Genomic DNA, 22618 nt, shown 5'->3' with positions numbered 1-22618 from the left:
TACATTCCTTTAAAAAAATCTATACTGTATATTTTCAATTTCTGAAATACTATTGGTTGCCATTGCAAGACTAGAGAGAAGTAGATCTAGAAAACAGTTTGTTTCAGCTTGGGAAATGTGCTAATTATGACAACAAATGATGCAATTCATATTCAAAATGTGCATTGGAATAGACTTTGTATTTAAAAAAAAAATCTAAAAAATAATTTCTAGAAGAATTAACTATAGAAGAAAAGGAGTTATGATTTAATGTCCTGTTCATGCTACACAATAGATACAAGATAGTCTAATGCGAGACATGGGAGAAGGGATAATAGAAATAACCTTCCAGATGAAATGACTTTTTCTGCTTGCCATGGGCAGTAGCACCCAAAATATGCTTCTCATTTATCTTCTTTGAATGAATTAGAAATGTTTCAACAATACTGAGTATTTTAATGGTGTTATTTTGTTCACGGTTCACATTTATTTTGCATCTTGCATCTTTGCAAAAAGATAATACTTATTACACTTCAGTTCCTTTTTAGTATATTGTATCTCAGTTGATAGAATATAAATACTTTTTGTATATCAATTTCTTTTATGTGTCCACAAACAACAGCCATTTCTGTGGACTGATACTATGGTTTATGTTGTTTTCTATTTATTGAGCAGATATTGATGAATGTTCAGATGGCTTTGTTCACTGTGACAGCCGTGCCACCTGTATTAACCTACCTGGATGGTACCACTGTGAGTGCAGGGATGGTTACCACGATAATGGCATGTTTTCATCTAGTGGAGAATCATGTGAAGGTTGGTAAAGGGGCATCATACTTCATTTGGTATTCCTATGAAATTGTGTTTGAATGATACTAATTGTCTTGATTTAGGCTAAGAATTCGTTGTGTTGAGCCCAGAAATCTTATACAGGGCAAACAAATATTATCTTTATTGTAATTTATATCCCCACAAGACTGGGGATATAATCTGGAACTGACCATTATTTCAGCAATCTGATCCATTGCAATTTACTTTGGGGGGAAAAAATACCATATCAATACACATAAAATACTTTTCCATATAGATCATCCTTCATCTCTTTCCGTGTCTCCCCAAAAGAGCTTTCTATTTCTTTGCTCTTTCTGCAACATCTGCTTTCCCTAAAGTATTTTGGGAAGACTAAGGACCTTCATGAAATGTGGGATATCACGGAAAGAATAAATGACCTCAATTCAGACTTAATCTTAAACTAAGTAGAAATTTCATATAAGGATTTTTTCGGGAGGTTTTGTGGGAGAAATATCATGAAAAACATGATTTTTGGATGCTTTAATACCTTTATAAATTTGGAATTGTTAAGCTCTATTTACAGATCTAATAATTTAGAAGAAAATGTTCTTTAAGGTGGTGGATATTAAAAAGAATTATTTACAGATTTAATAATTATAGAAAATTGATTTCAAAGTGATTTAAAATGTTGATACTTATTGAAAATAAGCATGGCACGGGAGAAAGCTTAAGAGAATAGGAGCTAAGATATTTGTTGATATACTTTTTTATTTTAAATCAGTTAAAAATATGGAGGAGAACGGATTTAAAAATAAATATGAGTAATATATTGTGAATTAATTTAAAGCTAAATAATTGAATAAGAGATGTAGAAATGGAGGAGAGCATAAAGCTGGACAATAATTAAAACAAAATGCTATGAAACAGCTAAACAAGTGAAGTTAGGAGTGGAGGGAAGCATGATTGCAGAGAACAGTGAAAGTAAAGCTGAGTTCTAGTCTTACAAATAAGGCAGGAGTGGAGGAAAGCATCATACTGGAGAACAGTTAAAGCAAAACTGGGAACCAGTTAAAAATAAAAATAAGAGTTAGGAGTGGAGGAAAGCACGTGCTGGAAAACAGCTAAAGTAAAGCTGTGAATCAGCCAATAGGAGTGGAGGAAAGCTTACGCTGGGTAACAGTTAAAGCAAAACTGTGAACTAGCCAAAAAAAAAGAGAGTTAGGAGTGGAGGAAAATATACCTGGAGAGCAACTGAAATACAGTTGTGAACCAGTTAAAAATAGAGGTTGGAGCAGAGGAAAGCACCGCTGGAAAGCAACTATTTGAGTTGCGAACCAGTTTTATAATAGATTTAGGAGGAGTGAAGGAGATAACGTTGATATGCAGTTAAAATTACACAGTGAACCAGCCTAAATAAGTAAGGTTAGGAGTGGAGGAAAGCATTGCTGGAAAGCAACTGATTAAGATGTGAACCAGCCAAAAAATAAACCTAGGAGAAAGTGGAAGAGATAATACTGGAGAATAGTTAAGCCAAACTGTGAACCAGTTAAATAAATAGAGATAGAAGTGGCAGAAAACACTGTTGGGAAATAGCTATTTAAGTTATGAACAAGTTAAATATTAGACTTCAAAATAAAGTATTTTGGGAGTGATAAATTTTAGATGGAAATGTCAATTGATTTAGAAACGATTAAGAGAGGAGGAAAATATTCTTTGTTAAGATTATGGGTACTAGCTGCCATCTAAGAGAGGTACAATATAGATTCGATGTAATGGGTCTTAGAAATGAGTCCTTTGGGAGAAGGGTGGTATATAAATTTAAATAAATAAATAAATAAATGAGGAATATATATATATATATATATATTTTTATTTATTTTATTTTATTTTTATACCGCCCTTCTCCAACAGGACTCAGGGCGGTGAACAGCCGAGATAAAACATAACATATAAAATTTAAAACAATTTAAAAGATATTAAATAATTTCGGCCCTCAATTTAAAACAACCCAGTTAAAACCAATTTCAAATTAAAACCGAAAGGATGGGATCAAGCCAGCCCGGCCAGATGAAATAGATGTGTTTTGGAAATAATTGTTTAGAATTTAGGGTGACATAGTAGAATGATAAATGTTTAGAATAAGATTTTTTTTTCTTTTCTTTTTTTAAGATGTAAATGGATAAAATTTGGAACAAAATTGGTTGAGGGAATGTGAATAATTGTATTCATTCTATACTGGATCAAATCCTTGCTTTAAAAAGATGTATTTTATGTTTTATTTTTTAAAAAATAAAAACTTTTCAAAAAAAAATACACATAAAATACTTTTCCATATGGATCATCCTTCATCTCTTCCCATGTCTCCCCAAAAGAGCTTTCTATTTCTTTGCTCTTTCTGCAACATCTGCTTTCCTAAAGTATTTTGGGAACACTAAGAGCCTTCATGAAATGTGGGATATCACAGAAAGAATAAATGACCTCAGTTCAGACTAAATCTTAAACTAAGTAGAAAATTCATATAAGGATTTTTTTAGGAGGTTTTGTGGGAGAAATATCCCTACCCACATAATGCAGAGTTCCCCAAGCTTCCCGCCTTTGTGGACCAGAGGATGGGGAGTGGGAGAGGAGATTGTTCCATGCAAGTGATGGCAAATAGTGCACACATGTGCAGTTCCATTTGCACAAGTGTTGGGCTCGCACAAATGAAAATGTGCACAAGCATGTGCTTGCCCGCCACTTCCATGGGCAGGTTCTGAATGACTCAAGGCCTGGTAATGGGCCACAGACTAGGGGTTGGGAGGCCCTTTCATAATGCCTTTGAAAATACAAATAGAGAGAGAGAGAAAAAAACAGTGAGAATTATAAATTTTGTAACATATTTATTCATAATACAAACCAAGGCAAAGTAAAGTGTGGTTAAGCTACTTTGTAGCTTTATAGAATAAGCAGTATGCCTTCATCAGATAAATAACTGGAAATGTCACTTGATGTCCACATGCACATTCATATTCCATGAAATTGGGTAGACTTTAAGCAGCTGTTTGGGACTGGGAAAATAGATGAGAAGGAAGATATTCTAAAAATTGCAAGTGGCCTCATTTTGAAAAGCAACCAATGTTTTAAAGATAAGTTTTGCTCTTTTCTATTTTAAACAATATAATTAATTGCCCCACAGCTTTATAAGTAGCATTGCAGCGGATCATGATACTTTCTTACAATGCCTCATTTGAAAGAATATAATGTGCTTCTAAAAGTGCTGCTGAGCAAAAACAAAGAGATTGGAACTTCCTCTGGTCTGCTCCATCTCCAACATTCCCAGAATATCTTTATGGCTTTGTAATAGTTGCATAAAATCTCTATAAATCCAGTATCTCATACACAATTAGTGGATTAACTGGGCAAAATGGCATTGTCTGCACTCACGTACAAGTTCTGTTTAGATGCTATAGAATCATTCTGTATTTGTTGGGAGATTGCTGCATTAGAGCAATGGAAGGATCATAAAGTCTACCACTTTCAACATGCCTACCAGCTTGACTGCATGATTAACTGTATATGTTTGGCTCAGGAAATGTGGATAAATGATACAGATAGTCCTCAATTTACAACAAAGTGACAACAGCCCTGAAAACATGACTGGTCTTTGCACTTATGACTGTCATAGCATTATCACGATCATGTGATCAAATTGGGGCACTTAACAACTGGCATGTATTTATGACATTTGCAGCATCTGAGGTCATCTGCAAGCTTCCCAACCAGCTTCTGACAAGTAAAGTCAATAGCCACATGATTAACTTAATAACTGCAATGATCATTTAACAACTGGAGCAAAAAAGATATTAAAATTAGGCACGATTCACTTAACAACTACCTTATTAAGCAACAGAAATTCAGGTCCCAATTGTGGTCATAATTTGAGAACAACCTGCATAATGATCAGGCAATTTCTGTATAATCAAAATTTTATAGACCGAATTTATTAAATGTATTAATTACTAGATTTTCAGGAAAGGAGAAGAAAATTTTATTGTTATCTAAATAAAACCATTCCATGTTATGTTTTTGTTTTTGCTTTACATTTTTAATATAATGTACATTTTAAAGAAACCTCTTATTACCCTATAAAACATTTACCACCAATAAAATAATAATATGCTGCTTTTACAATTTGTAGAAATGCTACAGTTAAGGAAAAGAAACTGTGCAGCAGTATTTCAAATTTAGCTGTACAAAGATTAGGTATTATATAAATGGCAATTATTTAGTGGGCCTGTACTTGGTACTTCTAAGATATTGTTCTGAAATAAAACTTTAAGGTATACCCTGTTTCCCACCAAATAAGACATCCCCTGATAATAAGCCTACTCAGGCTTTTGAGTGCATGGCAATAAGGCCAAGTGCTTATTTCAGGGTTCCAAAAAATATAAGACAGGGTCTTATTTTCAGGGAAACATGGTATTTATGTAGAAACTCTGTTATGTTTCTCAGGAAAGACTATACAGCACATTCTGTTATGAGCTATTTAAATCAAGAAGAGGTAAGGGGAAAGAAAACCTCTTTCATTTTGGTAGGACTAAGATTTACATTTTCATTTTCATTCAATCTTTACATATTAAGTGTCTAAAATCTAAGTATAATTAATCTCACGGGAGTAAAGAAATTTCTCTTTCCTGGGAAAGAAAAAGCTGTCTGAATGTATTATTGGAGAAGACCAGTTCATAAAGAGATCAGTCTTTCTAAGAAATTAGACAGGCCTATGATGCCTGTTGGTATTCCAAATTTAGATTGCTGGCATCAGAAGATGGAGTCTAGGGATGCAAGGAGACCCATTAAAGCATCCATTAAAGCATCCATATTTTTTCAAATAAAATTTATTCCCAAGTACTTGGCAATATTAAAACTAGGATACAAAATACTCTCCCCTCTATAATTTAGAGTAAAAAACCACAATATAATGCAAGCATAATAAAGAAAAAACAATACTGTAATAGGAACACAGTGAAATTATTTTGCACTTACACATCTCTAATATATAAATTTGAAATAACTAAATCAGTGCGGTTAGTAATGCTATATCCCAGTCCTCTGAACAGTATAATTCTTACATGTGCAATTGTTGCTTGAAACTAATTCCTAGTGAGTTGGTATTGGGTACTAGCCATTTGGAGAAAATATGTATTTGTGTTTTATGAATAAATGTCAGTGTGTAGGTATTTGTGTTCACCAATTTTTCAGCTGGTTATAAGGCAAACATGATATCTAAATTAGTTCTATATGTATCATTTTAACAGAGCAATTTTTTCAAGTATACATAGCAATGTAATATAATGTTCTGAGGATGCTTAATATATATATTTAATGCTGGCAAAATAAAATTATCCCAGAAGAGATGGAAAGAGCCTACAGAGTATAACATCTAGAGTTCTATGAAATATTAATACAACCCAGTGGTGGGATTCAGCCAGTTCGCACCACTTCGGGAGAACCGGTTGTTAACTTTCTGAACAGTTTGGTGAACTGGTTGTTGGAAGAAATCATTAGGGCAGAGAACCGGTTGTTAAAGTATTTGAATCCCACCACTGATACAACCTGTAGGAAATAGTCATTGCATTGTTGTTGTTGTTTTTTTAAAAAGTTATCAATAAATGATATAAGAGAAATAAGAAATAAATTCTTATTTTCTGAAAAATTAATGGAATCTTTAAAAGGTATACAAAGGAATAATAAAAAGTTGAAATTACATCAAATAAACCAACAAAATACATATGTGTGTTTAATTGTAAAAATAATGTAGAGGAACTTTTTTTTTTTTAAAAAAAAAAGAGGGGATAAAAGATATGGAAATACACCTCACAAGCAAAACACATAAAATAATTGATAGCATTGAACAAAAGTATCCATCATTAACTTTTGTCTAAATTTTATAATAACTCAAATGTTGACAAGCAAGAGATATTGACAACTCACTGCTTTAGCCTCCTTTATTCCTTAAAATATTCAATTTCCCTTGCAAGATAATTCTAAATCCTAGGGATTTAGCAAAAAAAACCTATATGGATATATTCTTTTTTTTATATATGTATATAATTTTTATTAATATATTCTATACACCAATACACAAATAAAATATACAATCCTGCCACCATGGTATAATGTGATTACATTGTCCATAAGTATAAAGTCATTCCTTTATACATACATATTTGCCATCATATATATATATACATCATCATATATCTATTCTATCCCACCTTTTCTGGACCCAATCGTACCATACTTTCCAACTGTTATAAAATTCTGAATCTTTTTTACCATTGATCAATCTAGTTAATCTATCTGATTCCGCACACTCATTAATTTTATATATTATTTTCAAATCTATCGGTAAGTATTGATTTTTCCACTCCTGCGCATACGCTAATCTTGCTGCAGTAATAATGTGAATCAACAAGAACCATATATCTGATTTAACATTCAAAGGTTTTGCCCCCAATAGGAAAATCTCAGGTCTTAATTCCAAATTAATCTGTGTAATTTCCAAAACCCATTGCCGTATTATATGGATATATTCTTGACATTCAGACAATCGATCTTAAATCACTTGTTAACAATAATGTGATAAAGTCAAACCATGTGAATGAATATTCCGACTCCTAATAACACTCCAATAGCACAGCAATTGCAAGCAAACTTTTGTAAGTGTCACAATTCAAGCCCCTAAAATTGCTGCCAAATATGAAAATTTCATAAAGAATAATAGCATTAAAAATAAAAAGTCCAAATAATTATTGCTAGTTGAACTGGAAAATTTGCTAAGAAGCATTCTGAGCTAAATTGTTTCAATAAGAACTAGTCTAATAACTAATAACTAATAAGATCCATTTTATTAAATTTACTGGCAGCATTTCAATCTACAATTATCTCTTAACTAAATGTTTATGGTAAGTACAAATGTCCAAATTATAACTGCAACTGAACATATTCCCCACTGATTTTGAACAAGCAAGAATTTCAATACTTGCCAAGATTACAGTCGAATAGTAACCAATGAATAGTGATAAATAAATGCCAATGATGGCATCTGAAGTTGTGAAAAATGACATCTATCTTTTCTAAGTCATTTGGAAAACTTAGACAAATGCCCTTGCTATTAAAATATTATTTAAACATGTGATTTATTACAATATTTTTTTAAAAGCATTTAATATATATTAGTAGGACTATGCAAATCATTGCTAGGGACTTTATGGTACAAATGTGCACAAAGTGCTAATGTAGCATATCTTCACAAGCATGGCCACTTTGAAGGAACACCATCCTCCACATCTGAGCCAATTTGTTGTCATCATACACATTTTTTAAATTAGTAATAATACATTTGCTCTTATTAATAAGATTAAATATATTCTGGGGACCCATTTGTAGCTATAACACAAGATCAAAAATGATTGTGAAAACAGAAGAAAAAGAAATCAAAGAAAAATATGTACATCACAGAAGCAGCTCCTAATGGTTTGAGAAATTGTGTACATATGCAGTATTTTCACTGTGTTTATTCATTTCTCCTCATTCATTTTCTTCAAAGTATCTGTGAGGCAGAAGTTGCGAAGAGTTTTGTATAATGGCTGTGTCAGCATTCCAGAACAACCCAATTCCAATTAAAAACTCCAAGACAATCTTCATCTCAAAATCTTCATTTATTGGAATAGGTATATGGCAGATCTGGGAAAACCCAAATCTGAGGGTTCTGGGTTTTCCCTCAATAAATTAAAACCCCATATCCAGTCCCTGCACCCATCAGTCCATCACATGGCCCAATCATCATCTGTCCCAACTTGAGACACCTCTGCAACCACTCCTCCTCTAGATGCAGGAGGACCATGACCTTGACCAAAAAGAAGAATGCTATTATGTCTAACTAAAATTGCCCTATCAAATCCTCCCTCCTACTTTCCCAAGCACAAGAAGATGGCAGCGTGGAAGCTTCTGAGATTAATATGGCTTCCAAAGCTGACAGGTGCCCCCCCCCCCCGGCCAGGGAAAACCACACCCTAGAACAGGGGTCCTCAAACTTTTTATACGGGGCCAATTCACGGTCCCTCAGACTGTTGGGGGCCCAGATCGGCTGAGTGGGCATGGCTAGGTGGGCATGTGACTAGGTGGGCATGGCTAGGTCATGTGACTAGGTGGGTGTGGCCAATGTAACAGTCCATTGAACAATGCACACAAATTAAACTTTAATTTGTTTTGCTCCTGGGGGTGTTTTATTTGCTTTTGTTTCCACGTTGCTCTTTTGGTTGCCTTTTCTTTTTACTAGATCATTTTTTCAGTTGTTTAGGAGTCTAGTGGTCCACTTCAAGAAACTGTTTTGCAGGTTTCAAGGAGAAAGATATTGATTAAATACTGTTGAAAAAGCGGAAGAATTTTATTTAAATGTTTTCAAAACTGGTGCAGCATCTCCACGTACATCCTCAGTGTTAGGTATAGTGGAGGGTGAGAAAGAAGCAATTTGAACAAGAGCTTGAAGAGCAGCAGAAACAGACGGAGGTGGAGGCAATGGAAACTCAAGGAGCAACAGGGGGAATTTTAGATGAACCGTTGCTGGATCTTCCCCTAGAGGCTATAGGTGGACCACCTAAAAATATAAGAGAAGTGGCAGCAGATCTCGACCTGATGTTGCACAATGCTAAAGACCAGCATATAACTCGAGCAGCTTATAAACAAATTCTAGAGAAACAGCAACAGCAGAGGTCTAAGCCACCACATGATAAGCAGGGAGTCAATGGTAAAGCACAAAAATCTGAAGCTATGGGAGGAGCTAAGCCGAAAACTACCAGACTGGAACAGAAACTTCAGCAAATGCTCTTAACGCTTCAGGAGACTACAAATGACAATTCAGTTTTTATCTTGGAATGTGAACGGACTGAATTCACCACAGAAAAGAAGGAAGATATTTCATTATCTGAGACAATTTAATAATGATGTTATTTGCTTACAAGAAACTCATATTAGAACACAAGATCAAAAATATTTGATAAATCCTAGATTAGGAGCACAGTTTATAGCCTCAAATTCGGAGAAAAAGAATGGTGTAGTGATTTATATAAATAAAAGATTGCCAGCAAAAATTTTAGAAGCAGATGACTGTGGAAGATATATAGCAATTGAACTCTCTACAGACAATGGTCCAATTTTGGTGATTGGAATTTATGCTCCTAATCAGCAACAAGAAAAATTTTATAAAATATTGTATTCTAAAATATTACAGTGGGACTTCAGATCTATTTTACTTATGGGAGATTGGAATGGAGTAATAGATCCCAAAAAAGATAAAAAGAGTTTGGCAAAGTCATGTGTTAAATTACCACAGATCTTTTTTGATATGAAAGAAGATTTGGAATTGAAAGATATATGGAGAATGCATAACCCAAAAGAATTGGACTTTACTTTTTTTTCAGATAGACATAGATGCTTCTCTAGGATTGATTTTATTCTACTTACGGCTGATTTACTTTTAAAAACAAAGAAAACAAAGATATTTCCGAGGATTTTAACTGACCATAGCCCGGTATGGATAGAAATAGAAATGGGAAAGAATGAGAGAAGATCGTGGAGAGTAAATGAAAACTTGTTTAGATATGAAAAGAATGTAAATGAACTTAAAAAACAAATGAAGGAATTTTTTGAAATGAACTTGAATAAGGGTACCCCTATTGAAATTGTTTGGGATGCGAGTAAGGCATATATGCGGGGGGTACTGATCCATATGAACTCTAAACATAAATTAAATAAACAAAGAAAATGATTAGAATTGGAAGGAGAGAGAAAGAAAAAAGAACAGATGCTTATAAAAAATCCAACAGATGAAAAATTACAAGGAATTATAAAACTTTTGAAAGACCAATTTCATATGCTCACAGCGGAACAAGCAGCAACTAATTTACAATTTGCGAAACATAATATATTTTGCAACGCTAATAAGCCAGGCAGGTGGTTAGCTTACACACTGAGGAAACAAGAGAGTACTCGGACTATTGGTAGTATTGAGTATGGAGGGAAGGAAGTTTTTCAACAAAGACTAATTAAAGAAGCCTTCTTAGATTATTATACCAAATTATATGCCAAAGATGATATACAGAATGAACTTATAAATAAATATCTAGATGAAAGGAGAGTTATGAAAATTTCTAGCGATCAAAAGGAAAGAACGAGTTTACCAATAACAGTTGAGGAGATTATTGCTGCTATTAAACAACTGAAAACAGCTAAAGCTCCAGGAACGGATGGTTTAACTGCAATGTATTATAAAACTCTACAAGTAGAAATGATTGAACATCTTAAAGATTTATTTTGTAGCATACAACAAGGGGGTAAAATACCCCCTTCATGGAAAGCAGCTTTTGTTTCTTTGATACCGAAAGAGGAAGCAGGTTCTACAAAACCGGAAAATTTTAGACCAATATCTCTCCTGAATACGGATTATAAAATTTTTACAAAAGTATTAGCCAACAGATTAATGCCAGTTATTCAAGAGGTGATTCATCATGATCAAGCAGGATTTATAGAAGGCAGATACATGAAGGACAATGTGAGGCAAATTATAGATTTATTGGAATATCTTGAGAAGAATAAACAGACCTCTGCAGTGCTGGTGTTTTTGGATGCAGAGAAGGCCTTTGATCGAGTGAACTGGAACTTTCTATTAAAGACTTTAAGAAAGATGGACTTTGGGGAGCAGTTTGTGCGGGCAGTTTCAGCAATTTATCAAGAGCAAATGGCACAAATTATCATTAATGGAAGCTTAACCACAAACTTCAGTATAGAAAAAGGCACAAGACAAGGTTGTCCGTTATCCCTGTTGTTGTTTATTCTAACTCTAGAAGTCTTTTTTTTTTATTGCAAAAGTTTTACAATTACATTTTCACCCCTTTTCCCCCCCACCTCCCCCCCCAAACTTCCCAACCTCCCTAACCCCCCCTAACCCTCCCCAACCCCCAGACTTCCCTATAATATACTCATACTCATAAAAAACCCTTAATATAACACTTATATATAAACTTAAACCCCTCCCTCCGCTGTATAGTTTTTCTCTTTACCTCATTACATTAAAATATATCCAATACATTATTTTCAAATAAAAGCTATTTGATACTTTCTAGTTTGATATTTGTTCTGAACATATTCTATCCACCTTTTCCATTCCCACTCATAAGTCTCTTGTGAACAGTCTTTTAAATATGCTGAAATCTTCGCCATCTCTGCAAAACTGGCCATCTTCAAAGTCCATTCCTCAATCGTGGGCAAAACTTCATTCTTCCAGTATTTACCTATCAACAATCTTGCTGCTGTTATCATATACAATATCAATTTTGTTTCACCCAATGTAAAACCCTTAACTATACCCAATAAAAACAGTTGTGGAGAAAATTGAATTTTTTTCTTCAAAACATTCTGCATGACCCACCAAATTTTTATCCAAAAAGCCTTAACTTTCCTACAGGTCCACCAAACATGATAATACGTAGCATCCAAACATTCACATCTCCAACATTTTGGCTGAACATTAGGGTACATACATGACAACTTTTTGGGATCTAAATGCCATCTATAAAACATTTTGTAGAAATTTTCCCTCAGGTTCTGCGACTGTGTAAATTTAACATTCTGAACCCAAATTTTTTCCCATGTTTCCAACATCACTGGTTCTTCAAAATTCTGTGCCCACTTAATCATACAGTCTTTAACTAATTCAGTTTCTGAATCTCTTTCTAGCAAAACATTATAAAGCCTTTTGATATGCATTGGACCTTTCTCTCTTATATGTCTAACCAATTCTTCCTCATGCAACATAATACCAGTTTTTTGGTCCTCTTTCCATCTCAGTTGTAATTGATTATATTGTAACCAAGTTAAATTAATCCCTTCATCCAACAGTGTCTGCAATGTCTTCAGCTGCCATCTGCCCGCATCTGTAAAAAGAACCTCTTTATATAAAACCCCCCCGAGTGACATTATATTTGTATTCCACAAAGTATGACCAAGATCCAGCCATAGCGGTATTTTATAATCCCATTTGAGTCGGTGCTTCTTCCAAACTCTCATCAAAGAATCTCTAAGTATATGACTTTTAAATACTTTATCTACTTTGTCGTCGTAGAATAAGTAAGCATGCCATCCAAATTCAAGATCAAAACTTTCTGCATTCAATATTCCAGTCTTTTTCCTTCCAAACCAATCACTTGTTAAAGTTAAAGCTGCTGCATCATAATATAGCTGTAGGTTTGGAAGTTTAAGACCTCCTCTTTCTGGAACATCTTGCATAATTTTCAATTTCACTCTCGGCTTCTTCTCGTTCCAGACAAACTTATTCACTCCAGATTGCCAAACTTTCAATTGTTTATCACTTTCAAGCACCGGAATCATTTGAAACAAAAAAAGAAATCTTGGCAAAATGTTCATCTTAACTGCTGCTATTCTTCCAAGTAGAGACAGCTGCAGTTTTTTCCAAGTCTCCATGTCTTTCTGCACCTCTCGCCACAACACCTCATAGTTATTTTGAAACAATTTCATGTTTGATTCTGCAACCTGAACTCCTAGATATTTTACCTTAGGTACAGTCTCAAAACCTGCCCTCCTTTCAAGCTCATGTTTATGATCTTGTGTCATGTTTTTAACTATCATTTTAGTCTTTTTTGGATTCAGTCTAAAACCTGAAACTTTACCATAGTCTTGTATAATGTCCTTCATCAGGATTATTGATTCCATTGGTTGTGATAGGGTAACAACCAGATCATCTGCAAATGCCTTTATTCTGTAATCCTCTTGCCTAATCTTTATACCTTTCAAGATATTAGAGTCCCTTATTGTATTTAACAAGACTTCTAGTGTTAAAATAAATAAAAGTGGGGACAACGGACATCCCTGTCTTGTTCCTTTTTCAATTTTAAACTCTGTTGTCAGACTTCCATTAATAATGATCTGTGCCTTTTGCTCTTGATAAATTGCTGAAATCGCCTGTATAAATTGATCCCCAAAGTCCATCTTTTTTAAAGTCTTTAGTAGAAAATTCCAATCCACTCTATCAAAGGCCTTCTCTGCGTCCAAGAAGACCAGCACTGCAGGAATCTGTTTATTCTTCTCAAGATATTCCAATAAATCTATTACTTGCCTTACATTGTCCTTCATGTATCTACCCTCGATAAATCCCGCTTGATCATCATGAATCACCTTTTGAATTACTGGCATCAACCTGTTGGCTAGTACTTTCGCAAAGATTTTATAATCTGTATTCAAAAGAGATATTGGTCTATAGTTCTCTGGTTTTTTAGGACCAATTTGTTCTTTTGGTATCAAAGATATATGAGCTGTTGTCCACGATGGGGGTATTTTACCCCCTTGCTGAATATTGCAAAATAAATCTCTAAGTTGTTCCACCATTTCAGCTTGCAAAGTTTTGTAATACACTGCAGTCAAACCATCCGTGCCAGGAGCTTTGGCTGTTTTTAACTGTTTAATTGCTACTATTATCTCCTCCTCTGTTATAGGATAATTCATTCTTTCTTTTTGATGATCAGTAATTTTTGTAACTCTTTTATCGTTTAAATATTTTTCTATAAGTCCATTCTGCACCTCCTCTTTAGCATATAATTTAGTATAATAGTCCACAAAAGCTTCTTTAATTAATTTTTGTTGAAAAATTTCTTTCCCTCCAATATCAATACTATCAATAGTCCGTATACTTTGTTTTTTCCTCAATGTGTAAGCCAACCATCTGCCCGGTTTATTAGCGTTACAAAATGTGTTATGCTTCGCATATTGTAAGTTTGTTGCAACTTGTTCCGCCATGAGCATTTGAAATTGGTCTTTCAACAGTTTTATAGCACTGCGTATTCTTTCATCTGTTGGATTTTTAATAAGTAACTGTTCTTTATTCTTTATTTCTATTTCCAAATCAGATCTTTTCTTTTGTCGGAACAGTCTATGTTTAGAATTCATGTAAATAAGTACCCCTCTCATATAAGCTTTACTTGCGTCCCACACAATTTCAATTGGGGTACCTTTATTCAAATTTATTTCAAAAAATTCTTTCAAATGCTTTTTAAGTTCTGTTGTATTTTTTTCATATCTAAACAAATTCTCATTTAGTCTCCAAGAACGTCTCTCAACCTTATCCATCTCGATTTCTATCCATACTGGGCTATGGTCAGTCAGAGTTCTTGGAAAAATCTTTGTTCTTTTTGTCTTAACAAGTAAGTCATCTGTCAACAAAATGAAGTCAATCCTAGAGAAGGATCTGTGTCTGTCAGAAAAAAAAGTGTAGTCCAATTCTTTTGAGTTATGTATTCTCCAAACATCTTTTAGTTCCATATCTTCTTTCATGTCAAAAAAGGTCTGTGGTAATCTGATCCTAGACTTTGCCAAACTCTTTTTATCTAATTTAGAGTCAATTACTCCATTCCAGTCTCCCATAATTAAAATAGATCTGTAATCCCATTGCAATATTTTGGTATGTAACATCTTGTAGAAATAGTCCTGTTGTTGATTGGGAGCATAAATTCCAATCAAAAGAATTTGGCCATTTGCCATAAGCAATTCAATTGCTACAAACCTACCATCTTCATCTGTTTCTATAACTTTAGCTGTTAACTTTTTATTTACATAGATAACCACACCATTCTTTTTTTGCGAAGTTGAAGATATAAAATGTGTTCCTAGTTTCGAGTTTATCAAATATTTTTGATCTTGAGTTGTGATATGCGTTTCTTGTAAACAAATTATATCATTATTAAATTGTTTCAAATATGTAAATAATTTCTTCCTTTTCTGTACTGAATTCAACCCATTAACATTCCAAGATAAACACTTAAAGGTCATCAGCCTCTTTCTGGAGCAAAGAGCAAAATACTTGAAGATCATCCGAAAGCTTCGATCTCGCTCCTCCCATAGCTCCAATCTCTTGTGCAGTACTCTTAACTGCCTCCTTGTCTTGTCTTTCCTGTTGTTGTTGTTGCTTTTGTTTAAGTAACTTAGATTGAGCTCTAGTTATACGTTGATCCTTAACTTCAATCATCCGAACCGAGTCCAAAATTGGAGAAGATTCCAGCAAGGGCTCATCCAGAAAACCTCCTTCTGCACCTTGCACTTCCTCTAATTCCTGCTTGGACTGTTCTTGCAATTCTCGTTGAGGTTGCTTCTCTTCACTCTCTTTAATCTCCAAAACTGTAGATGTACGTGGAGATGGTGTTCTTTCCTTAAGAATAGTAGTATAAAAGTGTTGTGCCTTCTCCACGGTATTCAAACGGCATCTTTCTCCCTTGTATCTGAAAATTATACCAACTGGTGCGTCCCACCGGAAAGGTATCTGTAAATTTTGCAATTCCTTGACAAGAAAGCCAAATTCTTTTCTAGCTTTCAGCATTTTAGGAGGCAATTCTTTATAAATTCCAATTCGTGAGCCCCCCACTTGTACAGAAGTGTAAAAGGATTTTTGCAGGATATCATTTCTTATTTCTCTATCTGTAAAATATATGACCACATCTCTAGGTAATTGTCTTTGTCTGGCCACCCAAGAGTTCACTCTGTAAATTTTGTCTATTTTGTGAAAAACCACATCAGGATTAACTTGTAGAATCTTGGCCAGGGCCTCAGAACAAACTTGTCTCAAATCCTGTCTTTCCTCCTCTCGAATTCCCCGAAGCCGTATAGCGAACTCCATTGCCCTGAATTGTATCATAACAATCTCGTTTTCAACTCTCTGCATTTTATTGTCAACATCAGCAATTTTATAATCATTGTCTTTCATCTTAACATTAACTTCTGATTTAAGTTCTTCAACTTTAAAATCAACTTTCCCAATAAATTCTGCCAGGCCAGATGCCACTTCTGATATTTTTTTGGTCACCTTGTTTTGGTTCTGTTTCACCATATCTTTAACTTCATTAATTTCCTGCATAAATTCCTGATGTGATTTTTGAAGTTTATCATCTATCCCCTGATGTGATTTTTGAAGTTTATCATCTATCTCCTGTTGAGATTTTTGAAATTTATCATCCAAAGTTTTAGAAATAAATTCTTTTAAATCTCCCACATCAAATTCTTTTTTCTGAGTTTGTAGCTGTTGAGCAGGGGGAAGTTGCGTTTCATGTTTGTGTGTGGGGGATCCCCCCCTGTTGCCTTCCCTTCCTGCTTCTTTGAAGCCATCCTGCCACGTGATCTAGTTTTTCTAAAGAGGGAAGTTCCTTTTCCTTTCCCTCCTGCACAAAGACTTCTAAAAAAGTCCCCCAGATTTGATCAAATAAAGGTTGAAGTAAAGCAAAGTCAAATATTGAAAAGGGAGAAATTTTCCAGTTGTTTCTCTTATAACAAGCAAGGCAACTTTGTAGCAACTTGGAAACTTTGTAACAAAGCAAAATGACTTCACCAATCCACACTCGCTCGCTCGTTAACTCTGAGGCTAAGCGCCATGTTTTTTCAAAGCACTTTCACTCATTCGCATTTTCTCAGATTGAAAAGTCAACAAAGCGCTAATACTTGCGTTTCCAAGTTTCAGGATTCAGGTAGTTTCGCTGTTTATTAAAGCTGGTTCTTTCGCTTTAAGTTTCCTGCAGCCAGCTTGTTCTGCAAAAGCAGAATCGTCCCACATCGCCCGGAGTTTCAGCAGGTTGGAAGGGAGCCACGCCTGTTCTCTCCCCAGAAACTTCCCTGGGGGGTTACAGGGGCTCGACCTGTGCCCTGCGATCTCTCCTTCTTCAATCCTATGGATTTAGAAGTTTTCGAGCCGCTTCTTCGTCTCGAAGCGGCTCTACAGGCGGCGGGGCTGGCGGAGCTTCAAAAGGCGCCGCCGTCACCGAAGACAAGGAAACCGGAAGTCCTAACTCTAGAAGTCTTGTTGAATACAATATGGGATTCGAGTACTTTGAATGGAATAGTTATAAGGCAAGAGGACTACAGAACAAGGGCATTTGCAGATGATCTGGTTGTTACCCTAACACGGCCGATGGAATCAATAATTCAGATGAAAGACATTATAGAAGAGTATGGTATGGTATCAGGATTTAGACTGAATCAGAAAAAAACCAAGATGATAGTTAAAAACATGACAGTTGATCAAAAGAAAGAACTTGAAAGGAAGGCAGGCTTTGAAATAGTATCAAAGGTGAGATATCTAGGAGTTCAAGTTGCAGATTCAAATATAAAACTGTTCCAAAATAATTATGAGGTGTTGTGGCGAAAGGTACAAAAGGATATGGACACTTGGAAAAAACTGCAGCTGTCTCTACTTGGAAGGATAGCAGCAGTTAAAATTAATGTTCTACCTAGATTTTTATTTTTGTTTCAAATGATTCCGGTGCTTAAAAGTGATAAACAGTTGATGGAATGGCAAAAAGGAGTGAATAAGTTTGTTTGGAACGAGAAAAAGCCAAGAGTGAAATTGAAAATTATGCAAGATGTTCGTGAAAGGGGTGGTCTTAAACTTCCAAACCTGCGACTGTACTATGAAGCAGCAGCGTTGACGCAAGCAAGCAATTGGTTTGGGAGGACAAAGACTGGGATATTGAATATAGAGAGTTATGATCTTGAATTTGGTTGGCATGCATATTTATTCTACGAAAATAAAGTGGATAAAGTATTCAACAGCCATATGCTTAGAAACTCTTTGATGAGAGTATGGAAGAAGCACCGGTTCAAATGGGATTATAAAATACCGTTGTGGTTGGATCTTGGTCATATCATACGGAATATAAATATAAAGTCACTCGGGGGGGGTTATACAAAGAAGCACTTTTTAATGATGGGGGCAGATGGCAACTAAAGACATTGAAAACACTGTTGGAAGAAGGGATTAATTTAACTTGGTTACAGTATAATCAACTTCAACTGAGATGGAGAGAAGATCAAAAAAAGAAGGGATTAATTTAACTTGGTTACAGTATAATCAACTTCAACTGAGATGGAGAGAAGATCAAAAAACTGGTTTAATGTTGCATGAAGAAGAATTGGTTAGACAGATAAAAGAGAAAGGCCCAATGCATATCAAGAGGGTTTATAATGTTTTGTTAGAAAGAGACTCAGAAAATGAACTGGTTAAAGATTGTATGATAAAATGGGCACAAAATTTTGCACAACCAGTTATGATGGAAACGTGGGAAAAAATATGGGTTCAGAATGTTAAATTTACGCAGTCACAGAATTTGAGGGAAAATTTTTATAAAATGTTTTATAGGTGGCATTTAGATCCTAAGAAATTGTCATGCATGTATCCTAATGTTCAACCAAAATGTTGGAGATGTGATTGTTTGGATGCTACATATTATCATATAGGGTGGACTTGCAAGAAAGTGAAGGCTTTCTGGATAAAAATTTGGTGGGTTATGCAAAATGTTCTGAAGAAAAAACTCCAATTTTCTCCTCAATTGTTTTTATTGGGTATAGTTAAGGGTTTTTCAATGGGTGAAACAAAATTGATATTGTACATGGTGACAGCAGCTAGGTTACTGATTGGTCAATATTGGAAAAGGGATGTTTTGCCTACTATTGAAGAATGGACTTTGAAGGTGGCCAGTTTTGCAGAAATGGCAAAGATATCAGCATACTTAAAAGACCGGACTCAAAAGACTTATGCATGGGAGTGGAAGAAATGGATAGATTATGTGCAGAATAAATACCAAACTAGGAAGTATCAGATAGCTTTTAGTTGAATGTTGTGTAGAAATGTATAGTATATAGGGGGTAGAATAGTTCAATGTTATGTAGAAATGTATAGTACACAGGGGGGAGATTAGAAGGGCGGTAAAGTATGATATAATATGATGTGGATTTGGATTTCACCTTGGGGAAGTCATGGGAGGTGGGGAGGGCTAGGGAGGGTTAGGGAGGGAAACGGGGGGGGGGGGGAATGGGAAAATTTGTATTTGTAAAATTTTTTCAATAAAAAAAAGAAATTGTTTTGCAGCAATTCTCAGCACCAAGGAGTGTGAGAAATCTCTCTCTGACTCTCTCCCTCTCTCTTTCTCTCTCCCGCTTTCTCTCTCTCCCTCTCTTTCTCTTCCTCTTTCTCTCTCCCTCTCTCTTTCTCTCTCTCTCCCTTTCTCTCTCCCTCTCTTTGTCTCTCTCTCTCCCTCTCTTTCTCTCTCCCTTTCTCTCCCTCTCTCTCTGTCTATCTCTCTCTATCTTCTGGAGGCAGGCGAGGTGAAAAATGGGCCATTTTTGCCCATATTTTTGCCTCATTTCACCCCCCCCCCCATCCAGAGGTATTCTGTAGGCCAAAACCAGGCAAAAACGTCTCATTTTTTAGCCAAAAACGGGCTATTTTCACCTATATTTTTTGCCTCTTTTCACCCCCCCCCCGCCCGCAGGCCCTCCCTTGCCCACCCGTGCCCTTCGGCCTTACCTTTGCAACAGCAACGTGTGGTGAGCGTTGAACCATTGAAGTGAGCAGAAGTGGGAAGTGCGGCTGGACAGTGGAAGATAAGGGCGATGGCTGGAGGAGGCCTCCCCAGGGCCCCCATCAGCCAGGAAAAGCCAGCTATGCAGGAAGTGGCTGGGAGGAGAGGGGCAAGGGGCGGGGCTTAACCCCACCACTCCACGGCCTGGATAAATTGGGTCAGCGGGCCACATACAGCCCACAGGCCGTAGTTTGAGGATGCCTGCTCTAGAAAATAAAATGAAGAAAATACCAAAAAAAAAGGGTTAACACATTGTTCATAAAACCGCTTAACCCCCTCTACCCCCTCCCAGAGGTCTCTTTGGCTTGTCCAGGAATTTATCATGAAACTGTTTTACTAGTCTGTTAGCTTTCACATCCCAACTCTTTACCCACATAGCTTCTGACAACAGATATCCTTTCCAGAGTACTAAATACTGCAACCCCGTTGTAATCTAGAGTCAAGAACCTTCTTGACTTCATAATGAGTCTCCTCCTGTACTATCATAGGTGGAGGGGGAGCATCTGGTAAGGGTCTTAAGGTGGATCCTATTGCTGGTTTCAACAAACTGCTGTGAAACACAGGCTGTATCTTCCCTAGTATACGAGGGAGGCTAAGCTGGACAGTTACTGGGTTAATCACTTTCACTACAGGGAAAGGACCAATGAACTTAGGTCCGAATTTCTTGCTGGGTAGTCTCAACCTTAGGTACTTAGTTGACAAATACACCTTATCTCCTATTCGAAAAGGCAGCTGGAGAGACCTGTGTTTGTCCGCCTGAGTTTTATATTTCTCTGTTGCTTCTGCTAGAGCTTTCTTAGTAGTCTCCCACCCCTTTTGCAATGAAGTTATCCATTCCATTAGGGACATGGAAGTTGGTGGTTCTCTAGGTAATTCAGGCATAGGCACAAAATCCGTGCCAATAGTTATTCGAAAGGGAGTCAACCCGGTACTACTGTGCACTGCATTATTGTAAACCACTTCTGTGAATGGCAATAAGTCTGCCCAGTTTTCTTGTTGATAGTTTACATAACACCTAATGTATTGTTCCACTATTGCGTTAGATAGTTCTATGGATCTGTTGGAAAGCTGAGCTAAGCCCCTGGGATGACCCAACGGATCTCAGGAACTGTTGTGGCCCCGCCCTCTGAGCCTGTCCCATCGGAGGAAGAAAGCTCCGAGCATGAGGAAGAGGAGTCAGCCAGGCCTCCCTCTCCAGGCCCCTCCCCTCTGGCATTGTCTCAAGTGCCGGCCGAGGGAGAAGAGACAGCTGATTCGAATCAAAGTGATAATGAAACATCATTCCTGGACGCACGCCTCCGAAGGCGTGATAAACGTTTGCAGCAGCTTGGGAGGCGTGCTAGGGATTAGAACTGAGTCACTGGACCACACCCCAGAGACTATATAATAGAGGGTAGTGGTCAAAGGATCCTTGTGACGAACAAAGTAAACCTTGGACAGTCACTAAAGCCTCGTCCGGAACTGCTGGGAGGAATATTATTTCTGTTTGGACTTTCTTGAACGTTCGTATCTTATCTGTCTGTTTGTGAAAATAAAGTCCCTTGGCAGACGATGTGTCTATCGCTGCCAAGAGGGAGATAAGAACTGGGTGCGTTCCAAAGTGTTTCCTTAACCCTCGGCTGGCTGTGTTGTGTGTGTGTGGGGACGGGGACAGATCATCTTGTTCATCACCCCATACTCCATCGTTAACCCACGATGGACCAACAGCTGCAGCAGCAGATACAGCAGATGCTGGAGGCCAATCAGCTTCTGCAACAGCAAGTAGCACAGCTAACTGCCCAACTTGCTTTGGGAAATGCTCCTGCAGCTCCCCCTCCTCCCCCTCCCCGTCCGAGATGCCCAGTGAACGTGCCAGATAGGTTTTCTGGGCAGCAGGAGATGTTTCCGGCCTTCTTGGGACAATGCCAACTGTTTATGGCGATGAGGCCGGAGGATTTTCCGGATGACCGGGCTCGGGTGGCATTTGTTATCAGCTCCCTCTCTGGCACTGCCGCCCGATGGGCCACGCCCCTGTTGTTGCAAGATAGCCCCTTGCTCCTGGACTTTCAGGGCTTTTTACAACACCTGCGCACCATGTTTGAGGACCCCCTCCGGGTGCAGACGGCAGCGAGGCGCATCAAGGACCTTCGCCAAGGCAAGCGCCCCCTGCAGGACTATATTGCAGAGTTCCGACTGCTAGGCCAGGATTCGGCTTGGAATGAGGTGGCGCTGATGGACGCCTTCCAGGACGGCCTTTCCGACGAGATGCAGGACGAGCTGGTTCGTGTGGAGGCGCCACCGACCCTCGACGCGCTGGTGACCCAATGCCTGCGCATCGACGCCCGCTTGCAATGGCGACGGCCCCGTCGGGCTCTTCCGGAACCATCGACAGCGTCGGCACCCCCGCGTTTCGCACCGAC

At 36.9% G+C, this 22618-nt stretch overlaps 1 protein-coding gene across 1 annotated transcript in view; it reads left to right on the top strand.

Moving 5' to 3' along the window:
- The window catches only part of NELL2 (neural EGFL like 2), a 419520-nt gene that overhangs the window by 362996 nt on the left and 33906 nt on the right, over window positions 1–22618 (top strand). The window contains exon 16 of the mRNA XM_070947964.1: window positions 655–795. Coding sequence (XP_070804065.1) covers window positions 655–795 — 141 coding nt within the window. The remainder of the gene's footprint in view (window positions 1–654; window positions 796–22618) is intronic.

Source organism: Pituophis catenifer, unplaced genomic scaffold, assembly GCF_029215685.1.
Source record: "Pituophis catenifer annectens isolate HBS135680 unplaced genomic scaffold, rPitCat1.0.hap2 SCAF_7, whole genome shotgun sequence".
In the NCBI taxonomy this organism is placed as follows: domain Eukaryota; kingdom Metazoa; phylum Chordata; class Lepidosauria; order Squamata; family Colubridae; genus Pituophis; species Pituophis catenifer.
Note: the sequence above shows the minus strand (reverse complement) of the source record. Positions and strands in the feature narration are given on the sequence as shown.